General features: G+C 43.8%; 1 protein-coding gene across 7 annotated transcripts in view; it reads left to right on the forward strand.

Annotated features, from left to right (window-relative positions):
* POU2F1 (POU class 2 homeobox 1) overlaps positions 1 to 11,332 on the forward strand; it is a 183,415-nt gene extending 172,083 nt beyond the window's left edge. For all 7 annotated transcript variants that reach the window (XM_081824529.1, XM_081824530.1, XM_081824526.1 and 4 more), the window contains one exon: positions 698 to 11,332. In XM_081824529.1, the coding sequence (XP_081680655.1) occupies positions 698 to 1,008 (311 nt within the window). In that variant the 3' untranslated portion in view covers positions 1,009 to 11,332. The remainder of the gene's footprint in view (positions 1 to 697) is intronic.
* Positions 11,333 to 11,919: the final 587 nt, after the last annotated feature.

Consider the following 11,919-nt stretch of genomic DNA (forward strand, 5'->3'; position numbering starts at 1 on the left):
CCATTTTCAAAGCTGGTTTTCATCTTGTACATCTTTTTTTTTTTTTAAGATTTTATTTATTTATTTGACAGAGACACAGCGAGAGAGGGAACACAAGCAGGGGGTGTGGGAGAGGGAGAAGCAGGCTTCCCGCTGAGCAGGGAGCCCGATGTGGGGCTCGATCCCAGGACCCTGGGATCATGACCTAAGCCGAAGGCAGACGCCCAAGGACTGAGCCACTCAAGCGCCCCGTACATCCTACTTTTAAAAAGTGCTCAAATTTATGAATAATGCCAGTTAGTTGGCAAAAAGCTAACTGTATTTTAGTGCCCCAGTCACTGTATCTAGTTTGCCTTTTGAATGAACATGTAAAATCAGCAATCTTCATTAAAAACAAACTGATCGGACTTAGTAAATACTCCTGGGAGGATGAAGTCCTCTGGGAAGCTGAGGCCCCAGGACGCAGTGTGACCCCCCCCACCTGTACTGCTTGTGCTCGTTAACTTCGTTAGAATACAGCTGTTCAGCCTCTTCCAAAATTATCAATACACTTCAGTTGGTGACAGGCGAGCGCTGGGATTAAGATAAGTCAGTTAAGGGCTGTACTTTTTCCACTTGGGTTGTAGGAAGACTCAGTACATTTGATGTGCTACTTGGCTTCTCTAGGATGGTTTTAACATTCTCCTTTCTGCCTGTTTGTGGGGCGTTTTGTCTGTAGCTCTTGCCTCTGGTGGCTCTCTTCCAATAACGTCACTGGATGCAACTGGGAACCTGGTCTTTGCCAATGCAGGAGGAGCCCCCAACATCGTGACTGCCCCCCTGTTCCTGAACCCTCAGAACCTCTCTCTGCTCACCAGCAACCCAGTGAGCTTGGTCTCTGCCGCTGCGGCCTCCGCAGGGAACTCTGGACCTGTAGCCAGCCTTCACGCCACCTCCACCTCCGCTGAGTCCATCCAGAACTCTCTCTTCACAGTGGCCTCTGCCAGTGGGGCCGCCTCCACCACCACCACCGCCTCCAAGGCACAGTGAGCTGGGCTGCACGGGGCTGCCACTGGCCTTTTCCACTCGCGGCACGATCGGGCTGCCAGCCAGGCTGAGACTGAAAAATGTGATTGGCTTCCTCTTGCCATGTTTCAGCAGCAAGGGAAAGAAGGGAGAGAAGGAAAAGAACGCATACCAGGAAAAAAAGAAGGATGGAGACAGGACAACATTTGCCTAATTTTGTAATAAAACACTGTCTTTTCAGGATTGCTTCATGGATTGGAGAACTTTCTAACCAAAAATTAAAAAAAAAAAAAAGCAGAAACAAAAAGTCAAAAACAAAAAAGAAGTGAAAGGACTACTTATCATTTCCAGCAGTCATGATGACAAGTTAAGGTGGGTTACCAATTCCAATATAGGAAGGGGATTTCTTGTTTGTCTACATTTCTTTTTTCTTAAAAAAAAAAATCATTTTTATGGGTCTGTTGTACAGGCCATTAAGTCATAACAAGGTGTTTATAATCGTATCAATTGCGTTGGGGGTTCCTTTCTTAACTGGTACAATTTAGGCAGGCCTGTATTACTGTATCTCTATTATTATTGTTGTTGTTGTTATTGTTTTTTATATATATATATAGTTTGGACATGTTTATCTCTTGCTCCTGGATCCTATTTCAGTGAGCTCCCACACTGTGGGGAGGGAGGGTTTGGGGGTAAGGGGAGACTTACGTTCTTAACTGCGGGGAATGTTCTTGCTGGTTTCCTTATCCTTGATGACTCTTACAGAGGTGCTAGAAAATTATTTTCTTTTGCCACTTATGCAAGAGGCTTGGTGCAGAAGCTGAAGGCAGTGTGTGCAAACACTCCCATCCCACACACGCCCCCTCCCCCCATCAGGTGGTGCCTTTGGAGCACTTTTGTGTAGGAAGGAATTCCTGCTGAACTGTAGCTCTCACTCACCCCAGATCATTGAATGACCCTGAGGCCCAGACCCTGCGGTGCCCTGGTGCTGCCTCTGCAACTTCCCATGGGGACGGCCGTGCGCGCGGCAGGGCAGGATCTGGGCCCGAAGAGCAAAGACTACTGCAGACACCTGACTTGGTGGTTCTCCTGATTTCTTATCTCCTGAAAAATGCTCCTACTGTTGGTGTGTTTGTTTGTTTGTTTCCATTTTGTGGAAGTTTTTCATCCAAACTTCCTTTCATTTACTTGGCAAAGAGCGAATTGACTTACGGAAATTGGGAAACTCCGCCCTTCTTTTGTTTTCTGAAGGAACTCCACTAGACTATTGCCATCAATTCTGTATTCCCAAAGAGGTGTGATGAGAAGAGTCTGAGGCTACCACCTTTTCCTCTGGCCGCAGGCTTCCTTTTCACTGGACGGCGCGTAAACTCCTCTAACCCTGAGACGCTCCTTGCTTCCCTGACTGGAGAATGCACTTACTAGCTGGGCATGGGGTCTTGAGAACCTTTGAAGGACTTTGAGCAGGAACTTTGCACACACCTCAAGTGTCTCCTTGGTTTGTTAGTGATGCTCCAGCTAGGTAGGTCACAATGGCAATACCCGTCTCGCTATACAATGTAGAAAGTGATTAGCTTCTGGAATTGTTTTCAGGGTGTTTCTAGACTATGTAAATGAGCCCATGGAAAGGAAGAGTTTATGGAAGTAGATGAAGAGGAATGAGGCTAACTTGGAAATTCAGTTCCCCTTTCTGTCAGCATAGTATGATTACAATATCTGTACCAGAACATTTCCCAGAAGACTGGATCTCTGCAGTGTGGCTCATCTGAGCTTCCCTTCATCTTGGAGGTCAGGGTTCCCATTTGGTGTCTGTGGGTGCTTGCTTATGTCTCTGGAGGCCCAAGACTGCACTTGCCGCCCCCCTTTCGAGCTGGGGTCTGAGAGAGGGTGTACACGTCATTTTCATTCTGATTGCTCTGCTTGTGTTCCGGAAGGGAGCTGGGAATCTGTATTTGTCTCTTCACAGTGTTGGGAAAGGCAGTGATACAGACACGGTGTGTATGTTTCTTTGTGATCATCTAAGTGGGAGACAGGCACCTTCATATTAAAAGGCCAGAAACATTTTTAGTCCCTTTGTTAGTTTTTCTTTTGTTGCTTCTGTCTTCCTGTTTTATTTCACGTTGTATTTAATTATCAACCTAAATTTCCTCTTCTCACCAGTGAGTTCACCTTCCCTAAAATCCCTCCAAAATCAGTGAACTGCAAGCAGGGAAACTAACAAATGTCCATCCACCTTTTTTATGTGTGGTGTGTTTTTTGTTGTTGTTGTTGTTGTTGTTTTAACTAAGCTTGAACCAAAGTCAATTTTTAGCAAGCTGCTGTACTAATGGACTAGTTTATAACGTGCATTTCAGACACATTGAAGAGATAGATGCTACTGACAATTTCTTTTTTTCATTTGTCTTTATTAATTTTATATAAAAGTTGCTGCTTGTTTTAATCGTTTATGTTGGTAAATTGTAATATCCTCTGGGCGGACATTACCTTGATTTTAACTAGTTTATGTAGTTGGGTGTGTAAATAGAATGGTAGTGTCAGTTACGAGTTTCTCTCCTCTCCATATGGCTATTTCTCTAATGTAGTTAAGTTTAATCTTTTATCCTGACTTGACATCTCTAACTTTAGTCTGTGCAAATGGTTTTAGGGCCATCAGTAATACTCTGGCTGCCCATTGGAACGAGTCCCTCCCCTGGGAGTAGTAAGTTAGGAGGAAGGATTCAGGGAGGGAAATGCTGAGACCCACCATCCTGGATTAGAGGTTATAGCATTAATTTCCCAAAATTGCTACCAAAGGAAGTGTGGAGTCCTCAGGAACTCAAACCCAGTGGATCAAAAGGAAGGGCAAGGAAAGGCTGTGCTTGTTCGTTTGTTTTCCTGTGTGGTTCAAAAGATGCTCCCTCTCCCAAATCAGATTCACCAACAGAATTCAATATTTTAAAAGATATTAAGCTTTAAATGTCAGTACGATGGTCTTCTATTCCCTGCCCTGTCTGTATTCTCTAGTCAATCTGGGATAAGGGGATTCTGCCTTTTTGTGTGTGTGGATCACCTTATGAGGATAAACCTTAAACCAGCATAAAAATATGTGTTTAAAAGAAATAAATCCTTAGACAAAGGTAACTTTTAAAAATTTTTCTCATTTTTTTCTTATTTAAAGACAAACTGTAAAATGAAAGATACATTTGTACATGTACATATGAAACACTAAAAGACTTTGTTGATGGGTGTTTAGTTTAAAATCACCTCCCCATCACCACCCCTAGATATTCTGCTGATCCTACTGCTTCATGACCCAACCTTTAGTCCTTTTTTACTTTATATTTTTTTATCATCTCAAGAAATGCTTTTTGAATTGAGTGAGTCTCCTAAGCTGAGGTCAGACTTAACTTTTAACCCCCTTATATGGGAGAGTCTAGAAAATAAGGGGGCCATTTGATCAAAAAGAGGTGTTTGGTAGAGTTTTCTGCATTTCTAAGCGGATGGGCCAGATAGGTCATCATAACTCATTGTACATTCTTCTTTTTCCCCCCCTAATGATTATGCAAATTTTATTTCATCCCTGAATTTGGTGAATACATATTAAACCAAAGACTAATTCTGAATGCATTTATAGTGATACTATATTTGCCCATGGTAATGGGCCCTCCCTAGGGAGTGGTGAATGTAATTGAATTCTGCTTATCACAAGCAGTGCAGTTTGGTCATGAACTTTATTTATACCCTGTATGAATCTGAAGGACTGAGCAGAAAGACGTAGAAAAGGGCTTCTCATAGGAACAGTATTATTGTTCCTAATTTAAGAAATAAGTTGAGTGCTATATTAGTTTAAATGTTTCTGAAATTATATAGGCAGCTTTTTAGAATTAAAAAAAATGTTCATCTCCATTACCTGACACAGTACACACTTCCTTTTATTTATTTGATAAAGACCAGTACCATCCCAATTTACTCAACTTATTACTCAAGAAATGGAACCAAAGGAATCCAACTTTCATTTTGTGTAGGACCATACCTATCTGTACTTCATGGTGGCATTATTAGAAATTAACAATCCTTTTTTTTGTTTTAAAGGGAAAATAAGGTTATAATTAAAAGATTTTTAGTGAGATTATCATGCCATTTCGTTTTATATAATTCATTCATTGTTGGGGGGAAAAAAGCACAATTATACCTCTTTTTTATATTATTTTGTCCTCTCTCGTGTAAATGGGAAGATGGGGGAAACCTAGTCTAGATTATCCAGAAGCACAGACATTGCTTGGCGCAATCTTTAAGGTCAGCCCAATCTTTAACGTTACATTTTCTATTTAAATTGCTGGGGGAAAAAAATAAATAAATTGCTGGGAAAGCTGGGTACATTTGCAGATACAGGAAATCATTGCAGATTTTTAAAGTTCTAACCCCTGAGAGTAAACATTGCAATTAGTGTATAACAAACACTTGGCTTACAGAAGAAACTCTTTGTAGTTCACAGTCTAAAGTTGTTCCCGTCCCTTGTCATCCTCACAAAACTTTCTTCGCCAAGAAAAAAAATAAACCCGTTGAGAGAGGAAGAAAAGGGAGGAGGGCTGGTGGGGAGAAGTCCCCAGCACCAGGGCTGGCGGCAACCTTGACGGTGAGGCGCACCCCTCGGCCTCCTGCAGGCAGTACACTTGGGGCTCAGACCCCTTAGGGGCAGCCCCCAGGTCAGTCCGCAGCTTGGTAACCTCAGTTAAAGAAGAGCCGCAACGATTGAGTATGAGATTTTGGCCAAATACTTTCTCATTAAATGAGCATTTAAATCGATGAATTTAAAGTTTATTTATTCCTCAAACCATGATTATTGATAGAGCTGAAAATGTTAAGAGACCATCAGTGCTAACGGAGAAAATGACTAAAGTCCTGAAATTTAAAGTGATTCCAGTGGACAAGAATTGATGGATGACTTTGATCATAACCATTGTGAGTGCATGTGTGTGTGTGAGAGAGAGAGAGAAAAGCCTGTCATGTGTGACATTGTTCATGTAGTCATAGCCCTGGCCATTTTGAAGTCATTTTCCATCTTAAAACATATTTGACGACGACATTATAAAATGGTAAATCTTTCTTAGCATTTACCTTCATTTTTGAGAAGGAAAAAGAATCTTTTGCCATTCTTTAAGAAAAATAACTTAAGATCCGCTATTATGCAGTTTTGCATAATGGTGGACACAGTACAAATGTGAGCTTGGACAGGAATAGGATAACTAGACTGCTTTTATCATTAAGAGCTAATACTAATCCTGTTCTGCCTCATTCTTTTCTTAATCCAAAGAGATTAAATGGGACACCCCTGAGACTTCCAGGAAGATCTTTGAAAGGATTTCATTAGGAGGGCAGGGAAATACGTTTTTTCTCAGATTTGTCCAGTTTACACCCAGATTTCCATATGGTTTTTGAGCTGTTGCTTTCTTCTGATCGTCCTTATCCATGAAGCACTTAGTTCCTTGTTTTGGCTTTTCTATTCTTGGCCTTTTCTAAAAGCAGTAACTTGGGTGACTCTTACTTTGATTCTGTGACCTGGAGCTCCTTTCCCTCTTCCTTCTCTTCCTTTTCCTTTTGAATGGTGATACCTTAATCTGTGAGGGTAATGCTGGTGGGTAACAGCTAGCTTCTGGCACCTTCATAAAATACCTCAGTATAGCTTAGCATTGTTGCAGACCTGGTTTTAATCTAAAAACCAAATAAATAAAAAGAAGAAAACTTTATAAATAGTGGAAATAATCCTAGCTGTAGCATTTAGTTGAACTGATGTTTATTATGATTGATAAACATGATCGATGCTGTATGTATTTGGGATCCTGTTTATAGGTTACAATTTATAGGGTTAGGGAGGGTTGGGGTGGGGAGAGGAGAAGTTGATTATGTTAGAAGGAAAACGTTGCTCATGTGTGTTTGTTTTTCCTTATATCTGTCTTGCCAAAGGAAACTTAATTATCCCTGGGATGGGTTTGGGATTCATTGGCCTCTCTGTGGTTAGACCTGCATTGCAGTGTGTGGTGGTGGCTTGCAGGTCGCACATGGGTTGTCCTGGAGGTTCAGGGTCCCCTAAGACATTTACATCCCTTCCTATGGTCGCTCTTGCCCCCAGACCCTGCCATCCTCTCCTAAGGATTCATTACCTCTCTATGTAGCAAGAGCTTAGGCAAAGGACGAATGTGTGGGTATCTGGGTGTGTGGTTGAGAGATAGAGGCAGAAGTGGACATGCGCCATTTAATTTGGAGAGGAAAGATGAGTTCGTGATGCATCTTAGTCGAGGGAAATTAAAGTAAAACAGGTTCTTTTTGTCACCCTCTGTCATGTTACTGAATGTTGTGCTAGTAGCCCAACATTTTAAAACCCTACTTCCTTTTTTCATACCAAGGCTAATTCTGTCTAGACCAAAAAATGCAAACAGAAGTAAAACCAAACGAAGCAGTTGAAAGCCAACCTGCTTGCCTCACACGTGTGCTAAGGTGTGACCTTTAGGGATTGGTAGGTTGCTGAGATTGAGGAGAGTGTTGTTCTTGGTGGGAATGTGAATGAGAAATGATGCCGGTGTAGGAGAAATTGAAGAGCCCTTTCTGCCCAGACAGACAGTCTTGGCTCCCCACGTTCAGATATAGACTATATCTCCAAAAAGGTTATTTTTAAATAAACCATCCATCTCACAGAACTTGAGTGGGATTTGGTTTGGATACCAAAGACACTGCTATGTCACTGTTTATTCTTAGGGTTTCAAAATAGGCAGAGAGAATAGGAGTTAAAGGCTGAAATTTGGAAAAAGCTGTACCTATGTCTCTTTTCTTTTTCCTCTCCTGTCCTTTCTCTCCTCCCTTACCCCCTTTTTGAAGGAAGTCTTGTTGGTTATCCTGGCTTTGGAAAAGAGATTGATTTAGTTTCACTCTGCTGGCTCTGTAAAGATGGATAGAGTTGCTCAGTGCAGCCGTGATGTTCTTAGAATTGCTGGCAAACTGGGGGGAGGGCAAAAGATGGGGGGTAGAATTTTTTTCTTCATTTCCCTTTATCTAACACTTATAAATAGAACCAGTACAGTCTGTTTGAGTTCAGATGATACCTAGACGTGCTATCTCTGTTCTGTCACTTGTAAGGGATAAGCATTTTCAAGAGCAGGATTACATGGAAAACCAAAAGACTTTCCTTTACTCTCCCAGGGAGCTGTTATCTTTCCAAAATGGTTTTATACATGAGTTCTAGGGAGTTCAGAAGTTTGTTGTCTTGGTGTACTATTGGTGGGACACAGAAAGATGGGTCATTTATTGCTCTCTTGATACTCTGTCAAGAAATGATCAGGTTGCAGAACTTCATGAAAGCTTTACTAATAATCTCATTGTTCTGACATTATGTAAAAGTGGTATTAATCTTGTGTGACTTTCAAAGCGCTAGAGAGGTTTGTAAGTAGGTGATAGGGATAGTGAGGATAAGAGCACTCGACACAGACGTTACGGAAAACAAGGTGTGCGTGAGGGAACACCACCTGGAGTGTGGAAGTGAGCCTCCCCAGGCTGGGGAGGGAAGGTGTCCCTGCATCTGCCCGCTCTGCACAGGGCTTTGTCACCTGGCACCACCTTCTGGTTCAAACCCAGGACACTGTCAGCAAGTTCAGACCCCAGAAGTAATTTACTGTAAAAAAACATTGAGGTCTGCTGCAAAGTTCCCCCGTGTTTTCTCAGTTGACCGGCTCATCCTTGTTTTGAGTCAGCCACAACCTTAGAAAGCAGCTCTTCGGGCTTCTTTCCTGACCTGGCAGCAGCGCTGAGCTCCAGCGTTAGACCCCGAGGGCCGCAGGCGGGCAGCCCGAGAGAGTGCTGTGCGAAAGCGGCACATCGCCACGCTTGTTTTCACACTGGAATCTCCTTCGAGTGACACAGTGAGAAAGGACAGAGCCCAGTAGGGGAAGGGCGCTTCCACCGAGCCCTCCCAGGCTCTTGGAGGCTGACGTGTAGGCGGTTCTGCCAGGAAACGCCGTGCGGCAGGTGCGCGGGGTGCCGCGTTTCCGGTTCGGGCCTGCCCAGGTCTGCAGGAGGAGGCCCGGACTTCGCTAAGAGTTGAGCGGACTGATCCCAGCCTGGGTGTATTGGAAACCGCCAGCGTTGGGGGCGGGGGGCGGCGGAAGGAGCAGAAGGCTCGGTGGTCATACTACAGGTTGGTTCTCTGCAGCGTCCGTGGCGGGCTGCCCCTGAGGCAAAGGCAGAGGCACGACGGACTTCTTCCAGCTCCTCGCCTCTGCCTGCGGGAGCGCATGTGCAGTACTCGGTCCCCGGGACGGGGGGTCTCCCTCTCCCAGGGAACAGAGGTCGCCTCCCGCACCGCCCGTAGCTCCGGGCCCTTGCTCCCTGGCAGTGGCTGAGGCTAGGTGAGCAGGTGTGGCGCTGCGGCCCACCTCGAGTCCAGCAGCTGTCGTATACCTCATTTCAAACTCATGATTGAGTAACTTGCTTTAACTTTGCTAAACCCTACAGAGTTGCCAGGTCTGCCCTCCCTCCTCTAAGTAATGTTGAACTCTGGCCTATAGCATCACGGGACCTGTAGCCTAGGGTGGGACCTCCTCAAGCCTCTGAATGTCGCTGCTGAAAAGCTACTGCAAAGTGAGGGCAAATTGCAATCTTCTGTGTCTTGTCGTTGCAAGGGGTCTTCACAGGTCTCTTAACATCGGCTTTCCCCGCCACCCTGCCTTCAGGGGCTGGCCCTCTCTCCACGCCCCCACCCCGCGCCACAGGTCAGATTTCCCTGGTGAGGTGGAGGCCGTCCCCTTCCTCTCCGAGGCCTCAGGGTTCTGCTTATTTTCAGGACTTTGGGTGGAAGGGAAAAGACACCAAAGGCTCCTTTAAGCTGACTGCTGCATACACATTTCACTTTTTTTCCTTTGACATGACCAAAAAAAAAAAAAAAAAATCCAAATATTTAAGTTTCTATTATTAATATTATTATTATTTGACAATCTTGTATCCAGTGGGCTCTCTAGAAGCTGCATCCCCAGCCCTTTCACCTTTTCTTTGAATGTAGTTCCCAACCTTCAATTCCCACCCCCAATGTTGAAAGAAAGCTTTGCCAGGTCTTAATACTGCTGCTATAAGCCAGGGGAGGGTGGTTTCTTTGTTTTGTTTTGTTTTTTAAATTTCCAGCCAAAACCAAAGATTCCTTGATGATTGTATAAACTCAAAACAAACAAAAAAACCAAAGAAAAGGGAAGTCTTCAGCATCAATCCAGTCTGTGGCGTCCTGGCATTTAGAGGAGTGAGGCTAGGGGTGGGGGTGGGGGCCTCTGACTCATGGTAAGGGCAGGGGGCTCTTTTTTCCGTGCTTTGGGGTTCGCAGAGGTGCATCCTCAGTAGCTTTGGCTCTGGCCAACTTGTGAATGTGCCGTGGAACAAATTGGCATTTCAGATTTTCCAAAGCAGTAGACAAAACGCCGTCACCGTGCTGATCTACCGGACAGCAAACCACGGTCACCGCGGGGGCTTAGCACAGGGACTGGAGGGCTGGGGGCTACCGCTGGACCCACAGAGTGGGGGGAAGTTGAAGACACTGGTGCAGGCCTGGCTGCTCTGCTGGGTGCTTGGACCTCTGGGGTCATGACAGTGAGTACACGCCAAGGTGCCCTTCTGAGCCTTTTCTCTTTTCCTTGACTGGAACTGCTTGGAAGTGGCTGTCCTGTTTGTGAGAAAACATGCAGAAGGGTTACCATGCTTTTCATTTCTCCTTGCTGTAGTTCGTTTCCTTTGGCAGCACCACTGTGCAACTATGCATTGTATCTCACAACCTTTGTGCTAGGTAGATGCCTGTGACTTTTTAACTTGGGGGTGGGGGCGGGGGGGGTTGCAAATGAAGGAACTTTTTACATGGATCTTTTTAATCTCAGTTGATTGGGGGAGGGGGGTATTTGGTTCTAGGGTCATACAAGCTCTATCCCAAAGCAAAATCCAAATGTTAATAATATTAGCCTGATGCAGATACCAAAGATGATTTCTTTCCTGCAGAACCTTAGACTTGTGTATTAAGTACGATTACCCAGCACTTGCATTAGTCTAACCTCAGTAATTCCAAAGCTTAGATGTATATTTTGGTATATTTCTGGGATATTAAAAAAAAAAATGTCGTTTAACTTCTTGTTTGTTTCAGTGTAATGCTCTTAAAGTCATAGCATGAAAATAACTGAACTGTCCTATTCTTAGTAGTTTGAAATAATAGTATTTTTGTATGTTTTGGGTGTGTCTATGTATGTATTAACATAACAGTTTTCACTGCCTAGGTGTTCATAATAAAAAAGAAAATGAAAAAGTTCTGAGTGTACATAATATTCAGTAATAAACTTCCACCAGGTTCAATTTGGATTGCATATTTGCGGATTACTGTTCCCAACGAGGATTTTGTTTTGTTTTAAAGAGACAGTGATCTTGTTTTCCTAAAGACTTCTCTCTCTCTCTGTCTTTAAATATCTTAACTCCCCCTCCCCCTCTTTTTCTTTTCTTCCTTTTTTTTTTTTTAAATATTGATTCAGGGGTGTTTTTCCACTGTTGTCAAGGGAGAGTCATAAGGGGTATTGGCCCCTTGGCCTCCCGAAACTTTTTGTTTTATGTACTTAAGTTTAAAATGTGAGTTTGAGTTCTCTTTTGTGGAAACTTAAGATGTGGTGTAAATGATTCTTTCCAAAATCGTCCAGCAGCTTTAACGAGGCAGTGACAGTTTCTGAGTAGTTGGTTGGGCGTCCTTTTACGTTTCTCCTTAGATCCTGGTGCAGTCTGGGTGGCTGCTGCATAGCCTGCCCCAGAGTGCCTGCTTAGCCATTTCCCCTCTGATAGGGGCGTTTTGTAAGAATCTGCTGATAACTTGGAGTTCGGGGGACCTTGTTATCTGGGCCCCTGGGAAACACACGTTTTCTTGATTTCAAAAACCCAAAACACAAGCAACTTTACATT

This window comes from Leptonychotes weddellii, chromosome 6 (assembly GCF_054177405.1).
Source record: "Leptonychotes weddellii isolate Sample4059 chromosome 6, ASM5417740v2, whole genome shotgun sequence".
Taxonomy (NCBI): domain Eukaryota; kingdom Metazoa; phylum Chordata; class Mammalia; order Carnivora; family Phocidae; genus Leptonychotes; species Leptonychotes weddellii.